This window comes from Berghia stephanieae, chromosome 14 (assembly GCF_034508935.2).
Source record: "Berghia stephanieae isolate SIO BIC M18660-M18661 chromosome 14, UCSD_Bste_1.3, whole genome shotgun sequence".
NCBI lineage: Eukaryota > Metazoa > Mollusca > Gastropoda > Nudibranchia > Aeolidiidae > Berghia > Berghia stephanieae.
Genome location: NC_088373.1, coordinates 145,953 through 163,694, shown reverse-complemented (window position 1 = coordinate 163,694; position 17,742 = coordinate 145,953). Strand labels below are relative to the sequence as shown.

General features: G+C 35.3%; 2 protein-coding genes across 3 annotated transcripts in view; both read right to left on the bottom strand.

Annotated features, from left to right (window-relative positions):
- Window positions 1-17,742, bottom strand: part of LOC144960159 (uncharacterized) — a 48,142-nt gene that overhangs the window by 18,861 nt on the left and 11,539 nt on the right. For both annotated transcript variants that reach the window (XM_078893165.1, XM_078893166.1), the window contains exons 7-15: window positions 16,942-17,008; window positions 15,574-15,697; window positions 14,645-14,946; window positions 12,379-12,455; window positions 11,163-11,271; window positions 10,147-10,305; window positions 9,469-9,581; window positions 8,450-8,629; window positions 7,696-7,768 (exon numbers count right to left, since the gene is read on the bottom strand). In XM_078893165.1, the coding sequence (XP_078749291.1) occupies window positions 7,696-7,768; window positions 8,450-8,629; window positions 9,469-9,581; window positions 10,147-10,305; window positions 11,163-11,271; window positions 12,379-12,455; window positions 14,645-14,946; window positions 15,574-15,697; window positions 16,942-17,008 (1,204 nt within the window). The remainder of the gene's footprint in view (window positions 1-7,695; window positions 7,769-8,449; window positions 8,630-9,468; window positions 9,582-10,146; window positions 10,306-11,162; window positions 11,272-12,378; window positions 12,456-14,644; window positions 14,947-15,573; window positions 15,698-16,941; window positions 17,009-17,742) is intronic.
- LOC144959761 (uncharacterized) lies at window positions 2,768-6,509 on the bottom strand. The gene is made up of 2 exons (XM_078892490.1): window positions 6,372-6,509; window positions 2,768-4,823 (listed from the first exon to the last, which is right to left on the bottom strand). Exon 2 carries the CDS (start codon window positions 4,796-4,798, stop codon window positions 2,768-2,770), a length of 2,031 nt encoding a protein of 676 aa, XP_078748616.1. The 5' UTR covers window positions 4,799-4,823; window positions 6,372-6,509.

Here is a 17,742-nt window from a genome sequence, read left to right as displayed (position 1 = left end):
TTACTCCTACTACAAAATAAAAAATTATTAATTGTTTGTTAAATGTGACCCAATATCTCGAAACAATATTATATCAGGATCAATTTGGTGTAAGTTGAATTTATAGCCAGGAATATGAAAATTGGAGTTAATTCCAATTGGTTATGGTGGGGAATATTTTATACATTGTTCCAAGGCCGTCTATATAGCACAGGCCAGGAAGCGTGGGAGAGGGACGAAAACTAACAGGCCGACTTCGCCGCTGTCCACTTTATCGTTTACCTGTACGTTGGCGTGCAGCTCTTCGCGCACAAAACAATTTAAAGACGTGTTAAGTGTTAGAGGATCTTATTTCTAAATAATATTAACGCTTATAAGTTCGTTCATTTCAATATCAATAACGACTTAGCTAAAGTTACACAAGTTACCCTATAGAGTACTTTGTAGTAATAATAATAATAGTAGTATAAAAGTTAAAAGTGAGAATTCTTATACTTTCCTTTTTTTTTTTACTTTTATGTGGGTTATTCCATGCTCACTGCTGAGGTCATATAAGTGCTCAGTGGTAAGTAAGATGTTAGACAAGTTAAAATAATACCAAGACTTTAGGCCCTGCCATGGATGTTTCAGAGAGGTAGATTTACTACGAGGGAAATAAATATCATCTTTCAAAATAGGTGACGAAAGATATTTACAGGAAAAAATATAGATTGATGATGGTTACCCCATAACATGCATTATGGCCCAGGGATATGCTAACACCCTTTTTGTACGTAAGTACTCAGTCGTATAGCACGACTGAACAAACAGAACAGCTGTGTATGTAAGCTTGTTAAGAGAACACTAGAGAGAGAGAGAGAGTAAGGTGATAGATAAAAGAAAAGTAACTGAAAACAGTTTGTAGTTACAAGTTGAACAGAGACAAGAAAATACATTTCCAAAAAATGAATAGACTGTCGTAGCTGTAGAATTGGCGCTGATATGACCTTAATGTGTTGTAAGCGCCGTAAAACCATTAAAAACAAAAAAGTAGCTGTAGAACACTTGCAATAGCTTTAGACATATAATTATACTTCCCCCCCCCCCAAAGAAGAAACAGTATGACAATGGAAGAACCTTAAAAGGATTCCCATCTACTATGGCCCCGCCAACCATCTGCTTGCACACTAGAGTAAGAAATAAAACTCAGTTCTTACAGTTATCTCATTGGGACATTTATTTTTAACATATGAACAATCTGTACATCATACATAATATAAAACAGAGATTGCAAGTGACATACTTTTAAAATATATTTATACTTTGTGATTTCAAAAACATAATTACAGTTATAGTATAGTTGAAGTAATAATTATATCACTCAAGCAATTATATTTATTACACACATCATATCAAAACATACAAACCAGTAATTTAAACAAGCATATGTGGGGTTTTTTGTTTTTGTTTTTAAGGGGTTTACAACACTTAGGTCATGTCAGCGCCAGTAAAAAAGGAAGAAAATGGGACAGTTAAAAGTTATAGAATTACAATTAAAGCACCCAAAAATAAGGCAGACAAAGGGGAATTGGTTCAAATAGGGAACAGATGGTGATTCCAAGAGCACACTATCAGTGTACGAAGTTTGAGATCACTCAATGTCTCATTCAGACATAAGCACAGGTCTCCTTCCAGAGGAACACACTCAATTGTTTACAAATCATACATTGGTGAAAGGAAAAATAATACAGTACATAACAGAGAGATGATTTACAAGGAAAAAAAAATATCATCTCCCAAAACTAACTATACACTTGACTGTTTCCCTCCCAGCCAGGGTATCCGTCCAGGGCCAGGACAAAACCAAGTAATCTCATTTCCAAGACAAAGACAGCATGTTGGAAAACAGATATAGGGGGATAAAAGACACAGTATGTATCTCCCTGCCCACTATGTGAGGTCAGGAACAAACAAATATAAAATTCTGACAAAAATACAAATCATGCAAATTTTATGGCTTTTTTTACATTTACAATCTGATTAGAACAGTTTGCTTCATTTACTTTCTTAGAATAATTATTCAACAAAATGTTGACAAATGTTGATATACATATATGAAATAACTTATCTCTTTGAGACTTGCAATTCGTACACACAGATGAAAATTCAATGGGAAGGTTACACTCTGTCCAGTAAGCTATATTTAGTTTCATTAGGACATCTTTTTGATTGTTTAACTTCAAAAAATGTAGTTCCATATTACTAACAGCAACATTCATGATTGAAAGTGCAATTTGAAACAAATGAACAAGAACAGGAGATGGATATGTTAAGCCACCGTGATTAAGGTTTTCAAAATACTCTAAAAGTTTATCATCAATAGAAAAGTCAAGACATTTGTTTTTATCTCCTACAATCTCACAACAAAAAGAACAATCAGTTTTTGTAATAACTTTCTTTGCAACATAGCCAGCAACGTATATAATAACATCTAAAGACTCTGACTGAATTTCAACATTTTCAAAAGGAAACTTTTGAATGAAAAGCATGTCACTTTCATCCAAATTATCTGAAGAGAACTCAGATAAAAAACATTTAACATTTAAGGGAATGCTGCCTTTAGAGGAAGAATGAATAGTTAAAAGCTGCTTTATAGTTAATTTTCTTTCATTCTGAAGAATCTCTTCCACAGAAATCAAAGTATTTCCACCTGATAACTGCCTATATTGACCAAAACGAGCCTCAAGATCATCAGTCTGAAATTTTCCAGTCAAAACAAATTTAAAATTAAGTTTAGTTAAAACATATCTTATAATTCAACTAGACATTCTAATGTATGGGACAAAGCATAAAATGTATCTGAAGACAAAAAACCACACTTCGTTTCTTTATGCATCTGGTTCCATTTCTTGAGCCATGAAGACATTTTTAGTAACCAACTCAGTCTTTCATCTTCACAAGAGAAGAAAGGAGAGGCATCTGGTTTAATCTTATTCCTCCCATAATACTGGTGATGTATATTAACCATATCCCACCAACGACAAACTATAGTCAAGAAATTAACAGTACCCTCCCAAGATGTGAAAGCTGAATGAGGACCTAAGGTTTTCAAAGCAGCAATATTGGTTTCATTAAATATCTTAAGGGCTAAACTGACTTTCTGACGCTCTAAAGAGTGTGGGAATAGTGATTTCCAGGTTAAGGTAGGGGCCTCTTTTAGAAGTTGGGACTTTTCAACTCTGTATAAATGCTTTAAATCAGAAAAGGAAGCATGAGAAATACATTTGCTATCTATGACTTCACTATCTAAATTGGGGAAAGTAAAAGTTTGACTATCGTTTTTAACATTCAACCAATTATTTCGAATTGATTTGAGAAGATGAACAGAGTCAAACAATAAAAAAATCTTGAGAGAATTGTCAATAGGATTAGGTATAAAAAATTTAGTTTCTGAGTCTTTAGTCAGTAAAGAAAACATCTTTCGATTAATTCTATTGTTATCAGAAATGACACTGATGACATTAAATCCAGCTTTGCAAACATTAAAAATTACATCATTTGTTGTTTCAAACAAGAAATCTGAAGTCATCTTTACAACAGGAAACATTCCAACAATTAATTTCTTATTAGACATGACAGAAGAAATCATAAAACATTGCATAGACTTGGCAAGATTTTCAGGATCATTTGTAGCCTGTCCAATTAATTGCTCCCCTCTGTAGGATAATTTCGACTTGACATGAACTTCATCAATAAGAAGATTAACATACAAATCTTTATCTGACAGGTACTTAATTTCATTCACTAAAAAATCATTGGCAATCAGACCTGATTTTAAAGATACAGTGCTAGATAATAAACGTAAATATCGCACACTGGGAAGAATAAGTAAAGAATCCCTTAACTTACGATAAGTTGTCGGGGAATTTGAATAAATACAAAAAGAAGCAATCATACATTCAGCAGAAAATCTACGCTGTGATGGAGACAGATTTATCAAATTTAACTGATCAATTAAAAAATCAAAAACTTTGTTATTACTATCATCATTATTTTTGTCTCTGCAGACATTCAACAATTTAATTGCCTGATGAAATGTTGAATTATAGGAAGATGTAAAATCTGTTGCAGAATAATGGCTTAAAATATTTTCTAACTGGCTCCAAGTAGACAGCTTAGAGTCCGGAATTATCCATTTCAAGTCATTTTTACAAACAAGAACATTTTTTAACCACACATCTAGTTTCAAATCATTTTTTATACATATACTAAAAGGAATCGTTAATCCATCCGAATCAGTCGATGCAGTGGCATACAAATATACAGAATCATTTTTTAAAGCATAACAAATATCATTATATTTCCACTTTTGCAGAAATCCACACACTTCATTTTTAAAATGCTCAAAACTTAAAATTTTATCTTGTTCTAAAAAAACGTTAAAACTTTCCTCATCTCTCTCGTCAAGTCTCTGTCTCTTACTCCTGGGGCTTTCCCTTTGAGGCAAAGGGGTAGTAGTGAGGTAAGAGGGAAGATTTGGAAAAACTGATGGGATGGCACCAGCTTTCAACTTCAAACGCTTCCTGCGAACAGTTTTCTGTGGTTGTCCATTTTTTTCAGGAACGACTTTAAAACGTATAATATCATCTTCCTGAAAGTGTTTTTCACAAACAACAGTAAACTTTGTCACAACCAAGTTTTCCCGAGGAATTTTTCTAATCCATGAATTCCTTTGTTCTGCATCTTTCGGGAATTCAAAACAAGATGCCTTTTTTGGCGCACAATTAAGTCTGTAATAATTACTGTCACATCCAGGGACACAGCACTTGTTCACCATCATGGAACGAACTGTTGGTTATCAAATACTGTGGGGAAAAAAAATAAAAGGTAGATACGTTAGTTTATAGTAACCATTTAAAATTAGGGTAGAGATTAATGTCAATTGTTTTAAGCAGGACTACAAGATACATGTACACATTACACATCATCTAAAAAATAAACGATAAGTGTTGAATTGTAAGCCTCAATTTATTAGACGAAGACATACTGTGGACGTTTCTGGTTTCCCCTTTATCAACAAAACAAGATGAATAAGAGATGTGTAGTGTGAATGGTGTAGATAAGGTGAATAAATATAAACAATGATGGGACAGCCTACCCCTTTGTAAGGAAGTACGAATTAAATTCATTAAAATTAAATTGAGCTTTTATATAGTACAATCTCCACTAAACATGCTCAAAGCGCTTTACAAGGGGTCTCTGACAAACAGCAACACGTAACATGTAAAACGAGACATGACGCCTGTTAGGCGATAATACAATTTTTTCGGACAGAGACAACGCTGTTAATGGCCAGATACTCATTTTTTAAAACCTGAGTACGGTGAGAAAATGTGAGTAAAGAGCCTTTTCTAAGGACTCAACTATCGCCAAGCGAAGCTCGAACCAAGGACCTTCCGATCAAAAAAGCGAGTGTCATACCGCTCGACCACATAGCTGCCAACTAGACCACATAGCCCCATTAAGAAACAAGGCCCACAAATACTGATCTCAAATAAATAAATAATTTTAGAAAATTAAAATCGAAGTTTTTTTTTTAAACATCATGGTAAAATTTTTTTTTAAAAACAACAAAAATAGGTAACAAAAAAAAGAGGGAAAAAAACTAACAAAAACAAACAATAAACAGATAAAGACTCAGTAAACGAATGATAGTGATAGGTGCCCAGTTACCGTGTACGTAGACAGTCATAATTATAATAATAATAATAATAAATAATAATAATAATAAATAATAATAATATACCCTAATAATAATAATAATAATAATAATAGATTAATTAAAGGTTTTAAATATATGAGTGTTGCCAAAATGTTACGTCATATTTTAAGACGTCCACCTCAATTTCCAGTCACAACTTCCCTATGACTATGGCATGGGCTAGCTGAGAGCTGGGACACAATCAGCCCCGTTTGCAGTCGAACTGCCTAGTCTAAGTAAGATAGATTGACGGGAAGCCTTCCGAAAGCTCCTACATCCCCAGTATTCTTGTTCTAGTAGGGGGTTTCAATGGGAATGGGGAAACTTTTTTTATAATGTTCTAGTAGGGAGTTTGGGAGGGGGGAGACAAACTTATAAAAAAAAAGTTTCCCCCTTCCCAAACCGCCTACTATCTAGATAGTACTCTAGAACATTATAAAATACAAGAATACTGGGGATGTAGGAGCTTTCGGAAGTTTGATCTTCATTTAAGACGTCTATCTACCTACTTTTTCATTTAACAGTCAGCTGTGAGTTAGATAAAACTCTCTTTGTAATCCAAACTCACATTCCATTCTTACCAGTCATTCTCATTGTCATTGTCACTCGTCACACTCACACTCTACACTCAAAACTCGCGACAAAAACTCACCTTTGTTTGGGAGGATACGCTGAAAATTGAAGAGAGCAACACTCAAAGGGAATTAGACGTCTTTATATCCATCTTGTAGAGAGGCAGCGATCCGTAAATAGTTGAAACAAACTTTCTTTTGTTAGCAGATCAAGGCATTGTTGTCAGAACAATGGCGGAACAACGGGAAGAAATAGCGATACAAAAGGCGGAATGATCGTAGGCCTGATTGCGTATGCGATACCTTTAGTTAAAATAATAGCGGCGGAGATGTAAAATAGTTCTCACTTCAAATCCGTTTTTCGGTCATAATATTCTATTTCAAAACAATATGATGTAGTGGAAAAATATTGAAATAACATTGTGATACATTTTAAATATGCTGGAGTCAATAAAAATGTTTAAAAAGTCGGCCTGGTAGTTTTTTATTCTATCCCTTTTCCGGACCTGCTTCCCGGCCTGGAACACTATATAGAGGGCCTTGATTGTTCGCATTTGAGAAAACTCAAAAGTTCGTATTTCATATCATTTTAATTCTAAATTCACTTTTCACAGTCCTATTCATTCTGACAAAATACCGCTTGAGACAAATTTCTGGTTGATTTCAATATGATACTGTTGTTTCAAATTTATAAATGTCTATTTTTTCACAGTTTATAAAAGGCAAAACGTCTGTTACCACATCTGTTTACAATTGGGTTTAATGAGATGCTCATCAAAATGAAAACACCCCGCTGTCGAGTGAAGGCTGGTGAACACGCCTTTCAGCATTCGGGTCCAAGGTTGTGGAATTTATTACCACTTGAGATACGTTCTTCATCTTCACTAGAAGATTTCAAGCATCAATTGATGACATTTTTATTCAGACAGGCTTTCTGTTGATTATGTGTATAATTAGCATTGTTCGTGTACTGTGTTAGGTCCTAATGTTTGTTATGCACTCTCCAGATGAAGGGATGTTTGGCGCACTATAAATCGATACCATTTTTATTATTATTATTATTAACCCTCTCCTTACCACCTATTGGAAAATCGTCACATTTGTTACGATGCCACCGTCACTTTTCTCATCCAGATTTCATCTTTTTGCTGCAGCTATAAAAAGTTGACATTTTGTAATAGAGCGCATATTGTCGAACAATATTATGTATAGAATGTGCTTGTTGCTTTTCTGTTTGAGTAAGAATTGTCTGTTTTCGTGTTGGGTGGGTGTGAAGTTTTAAGGAAAATTATGAAAATGGCTGATAAGGAGAGGGTTAAATGATGAAATCTTCTCAGCCATTACAGACTCAAACCCAATGGTCAGGGACTTATCATTACACCATTCACCCGCCGAGTTTCTCACCTTGCAAATCCTCTTCAGTCAGTGCAAGAGGTTTTAAATCCAGTCTCTCTGCGTAGTGTGCTGCATACCAAACCTGTCTCAAGGAAACAAATATATAGATATTGTCAATCGAGACCACAGAGATAAGTGACTGTTAACGGCAGGTGACTGCAATGATGAAGTATGAAATGTTAGTAAAACCAGAGAACATACACATAGAGTAATCTCATTAAACCAGAGAACATACATATAGAGTAATCTCATTAAACCAGAGAACATACACATAGAGTAATCTCATTAAACCAGAGAACATACATATAGAGTAATCTCATTAAACCAGAGAATATACATATAGAGTAATCTCATTAAACCAGAGAACATACATATAGAGTAATCTCATTAGCACTTATATAAAAATACTCAAAATTGTTACTGAACATTGCCGACTGGTATGGATGACAGTACAACTATGCAAGGTTAACCCTGAACAGTGGCCCACTGATGTAAATGAAAGTAAACTATACAAGATTGTCACTGAACAGTAGCCCATTGGTGTAAATGACAGCAAATCTATGTAAGCATGTCCCTTGAACAGTGGCCCACTGGGACAGATGACGGTAAAACTATGCAAGGTTATCACTGAACGATGTCCCACTGATATAGATGACCATAAAACATTTGAATGAAGACATTTTTGAAGTATCTCATATAGATGCAGATAAAGACACATTATTTTGACAGTTAGGAAATTTCCATCAGACTCAAAGACACCCACCTTAAGTTCCTGTTTGGCTTCTACCGTCTTGGTAACTGTAAAGTAGACTTGTTCCTTGAACTGGAAAGCCACGACATTCTGTTCAGCAAAGGTTTTGGCAGGACGGACAAACATCATCCAATTGCACAGGTTTTCATCACTGGTGTCAAAATATTTCTTAACTTGATTTTCTACCTCAAGCTATACAAGAAATGAAAAAAAAATATGAAAGTATTAAATTCTACCCCTTCCCATATATGGTAACACTGCAAAGTGAACTAGGGCGAGGTGACTTGCTTAACCCTCTCCTTACCAGCCATTTTCAGGATTTTCCCCAAAAACTTCACACCAAACCAACACAAAAATAGATTTTTTGTCACTCAAGACATAAAAGCAGTAATATTCTTGCGATACATAATTTCTTTAGAAAAACATGCTCTACAACACACTGTTCATTTTCTTTAAATTTTATGATGTACCAAAAGAAACTTGAATAAAAAAAATGTTGGTTGTATCGTAACGAATGTGACGATTTTCCTATAGTTGGTATGCAGAGGGTTAAGGCCATACAGCGCAGCAACGGGTGATCAAACTCGGTACCTTTTGGGTTTGAAGCAAAGAGTCCGTACCGCTGGGCCATCAGTAGCCAGACAAACCTATACGGCACATTGCCATTGAATACACAGCACACTACTTCTCAAGGTAAAATAGCGTCTGCCATGAGTTATAATGGTGTTGGGATAAACTGCATTCTCATCCATAATACTGATCAGCCATATTCACTCTTATGTTTTTTACTTATGACTTTTAAAAATTCCCCTCGAATGAAATCCGAAATTTTTGCCTTGAATTCGGAATCGCTGAATGTAAACCAATTATGTGAAATGATTCTGCAAAAAGTGGAAGGGTAGTAGCCTCTGTGCAGCCCAAGAGATAGAATTCGCCAAACTGTTGATATTATAATTCATTCTTACAGGTTTTATTTTCTTTCCATCAGGTATAAATTAAAAGCCTGATTTAATATTGAATATAATACATACCATGAGAGGAAATTGGCTGACGGCCACGTCATCGAGTGAATCTACCAACTGGCCAATAAAGGGACCAAATTGAGTCAGTTTGGCTACCTGTCTTTTGGCAAATACTCCAATGTCTGGGAAAACGAGGCAGATAAGAATGTCATTTATTATGTAGATTTCAATAAGTAACTGTAACATAATTGTTTTAAAATTTTGAAACCACGAAAAAAATGAATAGGATAGAAATGATGATGACAATGATGAAGATATTGATGATAATGATGATGAAGATGATAATAATAATGATGATAACATCAACAGTAATAATAATAATAATAATAATAATAATAATAATAATAATAATAATAATAATAATAATAATAATAATAACAATAATAATAATGTTGATGCTTCCAATGATGATAATGATGATGATGATGATGATGAGTTAATTTTTTTTTTTTTAATTGAGCTTTTATATAGCGCAAAATCCACTAAACATGCTCAAAGCGCTTTACAATCATTATGATGATGACAATGATGATAATAAAAGTTCTATCAATAACAAAATGAATTCAAGATTATCCCTATCTGAACTTTTTTTTCTTTTTTTTTTTTTTCTTTTGTATATTACGACAATCCAATCTATTCCCCTTGAAATCATGTTGGATTTGAACTCCAATTCAATCTAAAGCTCACCTGCCTCCCCAGCTTCATACGCTGTATCCACCAGTCGACAAATCTGGAGCTGAGTGGGGCACGAGGCCCAAGCCCTGGACAGGACCACTTTGTCGGCCACTGGACAAAGGCGATGAATCGGACACTCAAATTCATATGAAAGCATGCATTCGTCACACCCTGTAATAAATATATAAATAAACATTTATTAATTATTGGGTCTCACCTCGTTTTTTTTTTACATATTCTCCTACAACATTGTTTCATCCAAAGTTCCTGGAGTCATCAGGGAGGTTGATTTTCAAATTTCAAATTTTAAAATTTTTAAATCAACCTCCCTGATGACTCCAGGAACTCTGGAAGAAACAATGTTGTAGGAGAATATGTAAAACAAAGCAAGGTGAGAACAAATAATTAATAATTCGCTCCAAGAATTCGTCAAGCACTCTACGTGGTTCCAGCTAACTCCCTTCAATCATAAATATACATTTATGTTTTGTTTTTTTTCAATAATATTTTTAAAAATACCATGACCTTAATAAGTCAAAGTTTGAGACACTTGTGTTGTTTAGAAGTTCAAAGTTCTTACACAAATACCTGACTGAGTGACAACGTCATTCATTGTTCATCTTTTAGAAGATTTCCAGAAGCTCATAAAATCTGAGTCTTTAAAAATCTTCAAAACATGTTTGTGGCCATAGCAATATAACATAAGTGTATAAAAATAATAAAAAATATAATTTCACTTTTTAAAAATTATAGGCTCATTTGTACCAAAACTGAAATGTATACAAATTTAATTTAGTAATTATGACCAGGAAATCTATAAATTATTGTTCTTTTGTTTGTTTGTTTGTTTGTTTTTAATGGCTAAACAGGCTTTGCAACATGATTCAATCTTTTAAAGTGATGAACATGAAAAGGATGTGACGTGTTTGAAGTATCCAAAAGTTAAAACGGGCTCCAACCTGGCAATCAGCTGAGCAAACAAATGAAATAAAACCAATGAAAAATAATAACAATAACATGACACTCACAAAGCTGGTTGACATCATAGTTCTGAGTCCTGTAGGAGTTATCTTTCTTTCTTTGACTGGCTCTTGGCTCTTGTTCTTGTAATTCTAATCTTCGGCTCTTGCGGATGTGCTAGTGATATCAATAAACCAAAAAATGAGACTTCAAAAATTCCAAATGTTATGAAATCCAATGTTATATATAACTAACCGTAGTAAAACCAATACTGGCCTAAGGTTGCTTAGTTTGGGATCACACGAGGTGCACATATAGGCAGGTCTGAAAAGCGAATGCAATTATGGGCTTCATTTAACAATGTTGTAATGGACAATATTTTGCGTTGGGTTGACAGTATATCCATTACAACAATAAGCCCATAACTATTTGGGTTATCCCACCAGATCCACTGATCCACACAAAGAAGGCTAGAAATGCTCTTCCAGAACCATGTGTGAACACAACAGATTTAGACACCTTCAAGCAAAGATTATCAAAATTCTTAAGCCTCAACACCAATAATGGCTACCACATTCAACAACTCTCTCCACCCTCGAATACAAATACTCACATTTGAGTCAACTCTGTGTAATATTCAGATTCAGATTCAGATGAATGTTAAATATAAAAAGAAATTGAAGCCAACTCCATGTCTCAATCATGCTAATACGTTTACATGTTTACATAACTTAGAAGAGTGCCATTGATTAACAGATAAATTGTTGATCTTTCCCAAAGATTGTTTGCTGGCCTCATGCAATGTTTGTAAATTATACAAACCATTCACGACACATGATTATCATTAAATCAAGTTTTAAAATATTGTCCATTTAAAAAAGGGGAAGTAACAACAAAAGTTGTACAGTTATTGATAGTGTTGTGTTAGTACCTCTTCCTGTCTCATTATTTTCCCTGATTTTTATTTTTAATGTTACATCCTCTCTGTAATATATAAAGGGAATTAATCATGTTTTTGTTTTTGCCATATGATTATCATTGAGTTTTGTTCCTTGTCTATGTTGTTGGAAATTAAAAATGAACTGTGTATTCAGTACACCAGTGTACTGAATATACAGCTGTGTATTCTGTACACCGGAAGAGATTATAAGGGCTAAACTGTTTGACCGCGTAAGAAGGCGAGGAGGCCAGCTGTTTAGCACAGTGTAACTATAATCGCAACAATAAGATATATTTCAATTATTTGTTATAAATTTCCACTGTTCTATTGCAAAGACAACTTACCATGCCTAGACCACTTGAATGCGGTACCCTGTCCTCGTGCTGGAATTCTGGGTAAACTTGTGAAGGGCCTGCCACAGCTGCAAGGCAAAATTACAAAAGTTAATCCCATCGTAGGCTTTCAACTAAGAACACAACCCACACCGCTCAACAACCATTTAAGCAAAATTACAAAAGACACATCCCCTTCCTGCCCCCTATCTCAACACCCCAATGACACAGTAACACACCACTTGCTTGAATGTCAACCTCTTGAAGACCTGAGATGCACATTCCTCCCACCAAATCCAAGCATCAGTAACACACTTTATAGTCACCTGGAACAACTACAAAAGACGTCTAACTTCTACGTCATGGCACAAGACCGAAAGGCTAGACCTCAGGTGGTTGCTGGTTTGGATAAGTAAGTAAGTATCCCATTGTAGGAGGTCCTAATAGCTCAGGTGGTAGAGCATTCTCTTCACATGCAAAGGGACCAAGATTGATTCTGGGTGAAGTCGAGATTTTTTTTCAAACCTATCTGTCCACCCAGTAGTGATTAGATAGCTGGGTCTGATAGATCGGTTGGAAAGTACTTTACAATATCCTAGCCTGAAATCCATTTCCAGCAAATTCAAAAAGTCTTAAACTTATTTTGATATGTGACCCACCACCTCAGAACAGTTATGTCAGGGTGACCTGGATGGCCGGATGGATATCCATTAAAATCCATGTCAAAAAGCCAGAAATCTTGCACCCATGCCAAGACAACACTCTGTTATACAAAAAAGACTTTTGAATTTAATTTCAATCTCCAGCAGGAAATCAAATTCAGTCATTTATTTTTATTTTATGGCCAAAATGCCTTCTATAAGAGTCGAGCAAGCATTAAGATATTGAGCTATGAGCTTTTTTTTCTTATATAGTGCAATATCCACTAAAGCGCTTTTACAAGGGGTCCCTGGTCAACAGCAAGATTTAACATGTAGGATGTGACATGACGCCTGTTATGCGATATTACAATTTTTTGGACAAAGACAACACTGTTAACAGCCAGGTACTCATTTTACACCTGAGTACGGTGAGAGAATGTGAGTAAAGAGCCTTTTACAAGGACTCAACTATGCGCCGAGCACGAGGCTCGAACCCAGGACCTTCCGATCCGAAAGCGAGTGACATACCACTAGACCACATAGCCACACATTTTAATAAGCTTAAAACCCTCAAGACTGATTTAGGTCCAAGTCTATTACTCTACTCGACACCACAGCAATGCAGATGAAGACAGACAAACGTTCCTTCCACCAATCCACACTTCAATAGCTAACTCTCCTGATGGCTCAGTTGTTAGAGCACTTGCTTCACACAAAAAGGGACTGGGATCGATTCCGGGTGAAATGAGATTTTTTCCCCCAACCCCTGACCCCTTGCCCACCAGTTATTGGGCAGTCTCTTAGATTGGTGGAAAGTATTGTGATAGTGATAGCATCTATCCAAAGGGAAGTAAGCAATTGCTATTGTCTATTTCATGCTTGAAAAAAACCGAGATTGAATCTGGCGCCACAGGCCTAATAACTCTGACTCACTCACTCAATCCTCTCTGGGTCTGCTGGCACTTGGGGGCGATGCAAGGGATCTCCACCTGGTCCTGTCAACAGCTATTCTTGGGGCCCATCTCAAGGGACAGACCTCTCTGTTTTAGGTCCCTCTCTACAGAGGCCTTGCTTCCTCTTTCCTTGGGGTGTCCATCGCAGAGCCATTCTTATCAGTGTTTCATCATGTCTGCGACAGACATGCCCCAACCATTGCCATCTTCTCCTTTTAATGAGACTCTCCAGAGACTCCACTTCAGCTCTCGCTCTCAGGTCCTCATTTGAGATTGTGTTTGGCCAGAATATCTTGAAGATTCGTTGCAAACATTTGTTTTGGAATACTTCATGTTTCTGGATGATACTCTCTGTGATCTTCCAACACTCTGATCCAGAGAGCAAAACGCTCAAGACAATACTTTTAAAAATCTCTATTTTAGTGCTGGAATATAATCCCATTGCTCTCCACGTTTGTTTGAGGGAAGCAAATGTCTGGTTTACCTTACTGATTCCGGTTTTGATCTCTGCATTGCAGTCACCATCTGTTGTCAGTTTACTACCCAAGTATGTGAACTCTGAAGGACTATTTAGTAATCAAGAGACAGACTATGATGCAAATACAGTATTGAGTGATGACCAAAAAACAAAGAGAAGATTGACGATTGCTTGTTTTTATAAACTTAACTAAAGTATTCACTCACCAGAGTCAAAAGCCTGTAATCCTGAGGTTGAGGGCAAAACATCAGCAGCAGATTGCATCATCTGACTATTATTCTGATGTTGATGTTGCTGTTGTTGAAATACAACCGATGCAGAGGACCCTGGTGTTGATGACGAGAGCGATGCCTGACCTCCGTCCATTGAGATAATCGGATTACCAGTTGTATCCATAGCAATCACGGATGACAATTGATTGCTATTCAATGTGGTATCCATCACTTTCCCTCTTGATGCTGCAGAAGATGATGAACTTTGACCCCTCAGTAAGTGGTGGCTCATTAACCTGTAAAGGAAAAATAAACCAAAAAAACTTGATGAAAATCATAGATTTAAAAAAATCTACAAAAATGATACCACATATTCATACAAAAGCAACTTACTGATGATTGTTTTTTTTCTTAATTACGCCCTCCGCCTCAGCATCATTAGATATCGTTGCTGAGGCATTCCATAAGGAATATAGAAAATCCACAAAAACAGGACGTCTGATGTCAACAGAAATCACCCATGTTGTCCAAAATGAGCAAATTGGGGATTAATAATCTTGTCCAAGGGAGAAAAAAAAGTGCCTGAAGTGGGGCTAGAACCCAGGACCTTCTGGGTCTCAGTTCAATGCCTTAACCACTCGGCCATGTCACACTTTCCTTACTGATAAAGGGAAAAGAAAAAGATTGGAATGACATCCAAACGTTCATTCATTGCTTGGCCATTGAAAAAGCCTGGCCTTGAGATCTGAAAAAATGTTGATGAAACTCTGACAGACAACATGGAAAGATAAATACAAAAAGAAATTTTAAAAAACATCCTTGAAAATCCGCTGGCTGATATTTCTTGGTTTCTTGAATGTTTTTTTCCCCCTTTTTTTCTTATACTTTTGTTTTACTTGTCTGCGTGTATTTCAATTCATTACCTGTGAGCTAGAGAGCTGACTGGCGTGTCCGGAGTGCTAGAGTCCAGGCTGGTGACCTCATCTTCTACATCATCATCAATACTGTTGGAGGTCGTCCCGTTTATAGGATAAGGGGGAGGTGACTCTGCAGAATATGGAATTCAAACGTATCAACTGGTTGAATAAAGCATTTCAATTTATTAACTCACTCAATCCTAGAGGTACTTTTTGCTACTTTTCAAAATTGGAAAAAAATCTATTAAAAATGAGCGTGTGCATAGATAGTTTTATTCAACTATCATTAACGTGTAAAAATTAAGAACATTAGCTTTGATACTACACCTATAATTTGTTTCAGAAAATTGTAAATAAATAGGCATGGGATAAAAGTAACCTGGGTAAGCTATGGATATAGTCGGTGTTAGGATTGAGTGAGTTAAATGCACATTTTTCACCTGTAGAAATTAACCTTAATACAGAATTCTAACCCTGATTGTTGAATCACGACAGAAATTGAGGAGCTGACTTGCCCTGGCTGCCTCGTTCTCTCCATTGTTAACTCACTCAACCCTAACACCGACTATATCCATAGATAACCCAGGTTCCTTTACCCCATGCCTATTTATTACATTTTTCTGAGACAAATTAAAGGCGTAGTATTGAAGCTAATGGTTTTAATTTTCATTAGCTTTTGAATGAATGTCATCCTGTGTGTCAAGGTGCTGAGGCAATTGGATATTTCCTTGTGTTGTTGAAATCAGTTCTTTGATTGTTGTTTCTAAATGAACAGTTACATTATATTACAATAATTTTCCACGAACTCCATCTATTTTGTAAAATTGCAAATTGTGACTAACCGTCCGGATTGAAATTCAGCTTTGAGATTTTATTTGATTTTCAAAATCAATTTCTCTAAATTTTCTTACTGTTAATGAATTGTAGGTGAGTTCTCATCTGCATCACTGGTGAAATAAGAGATATCTGATGAGATTTTGTCAAACATAAATGAAAACTTTACAACTTTAATAAGTATGGTGAAACATTTATTACATTTATTTCGTCAGCAGAGGCATCAGCAGAAACATGATTTTCACGAATCCATTCTTGAACCATGTCGAAATTTCACCAAAACTCTATACTAGAATTATTCTCCAACTGTAAATTTGGTTAATCTTGATTTTTTTTAAAATTCCAAAATAACAGAGAATTGAAACCTATTTTAGAATTTAGATTAAAATACAACCTGCTCTCATGTCACAATTTTTTATTAAATACTCTTTAAGTTCTTTTACCTGGCTTTTACCTTCAAATAAATTCTAATTTTTCACAAATATTTTTTTTTAAAATCTAAATAAAAATACAAAAATCTTATTTCCAAAGTAGACTTACGTGGGTCTTGAAATTCAACATCTTCCTGGGTTGTATCGCATTCTGCTGTGTCATCAAGGCCGCTATCCTAAAAGAAGAAAAGACACATTAGTATTTGACAAGTGAGAACTAAGCACACTAAGGGCCATCTCTAACTCTAAGGGAGTGCATATTTCATAAAGTCTGGGTCGTGTACAAATTTCTGATAAGTGGGAATTGAATCTCATCTTACAAGAATGAATGTTGCCAAAATCTTCATTTTAAGTTCTCTTTCTCAACACAGAAGGAAAATTAATCTGTGTCAAAATCGGATTCAAAAAGGAATTTAAATCACTCTTTTGTGTTCAGGAGTTGCTTTCAACTGTAAGCAAAAAAGAAGAACATGGAATAGTAAAAATAATATAATCTCAAGGGTTTATCTATATAAATACTAGAGAAAAAGTAAAACAAAAAAAAGACGACAACTAAAATAACTGATGAGTAATGAAAATAATAGATGAAAGAGCAAAATAATAATTAAAGACCACATAGAGGCTAAAGATTTCCTCCAAACGGTTTCGATTCAAATGCTTACAATAAACAAGCTGATAACAAATAAAAACAGACAGTTTCAAAGAAAAGAAAAGAAGAAAAAAAGACCTAGAAAATCACCTCCCATAGTTACAAACATCTAACAGTAACAGTCTCTATTTCAACAAAATTGACAGGGTCTCATTTCAGGTCAAGAACAGTCTGTTACCATCATAAAAGTGTGCGGCTATGTGGTCTTGTGGTATGACACTCGCTTTTGGATCGGAAGCATAGTTGAGTCCTTGGAAAAGA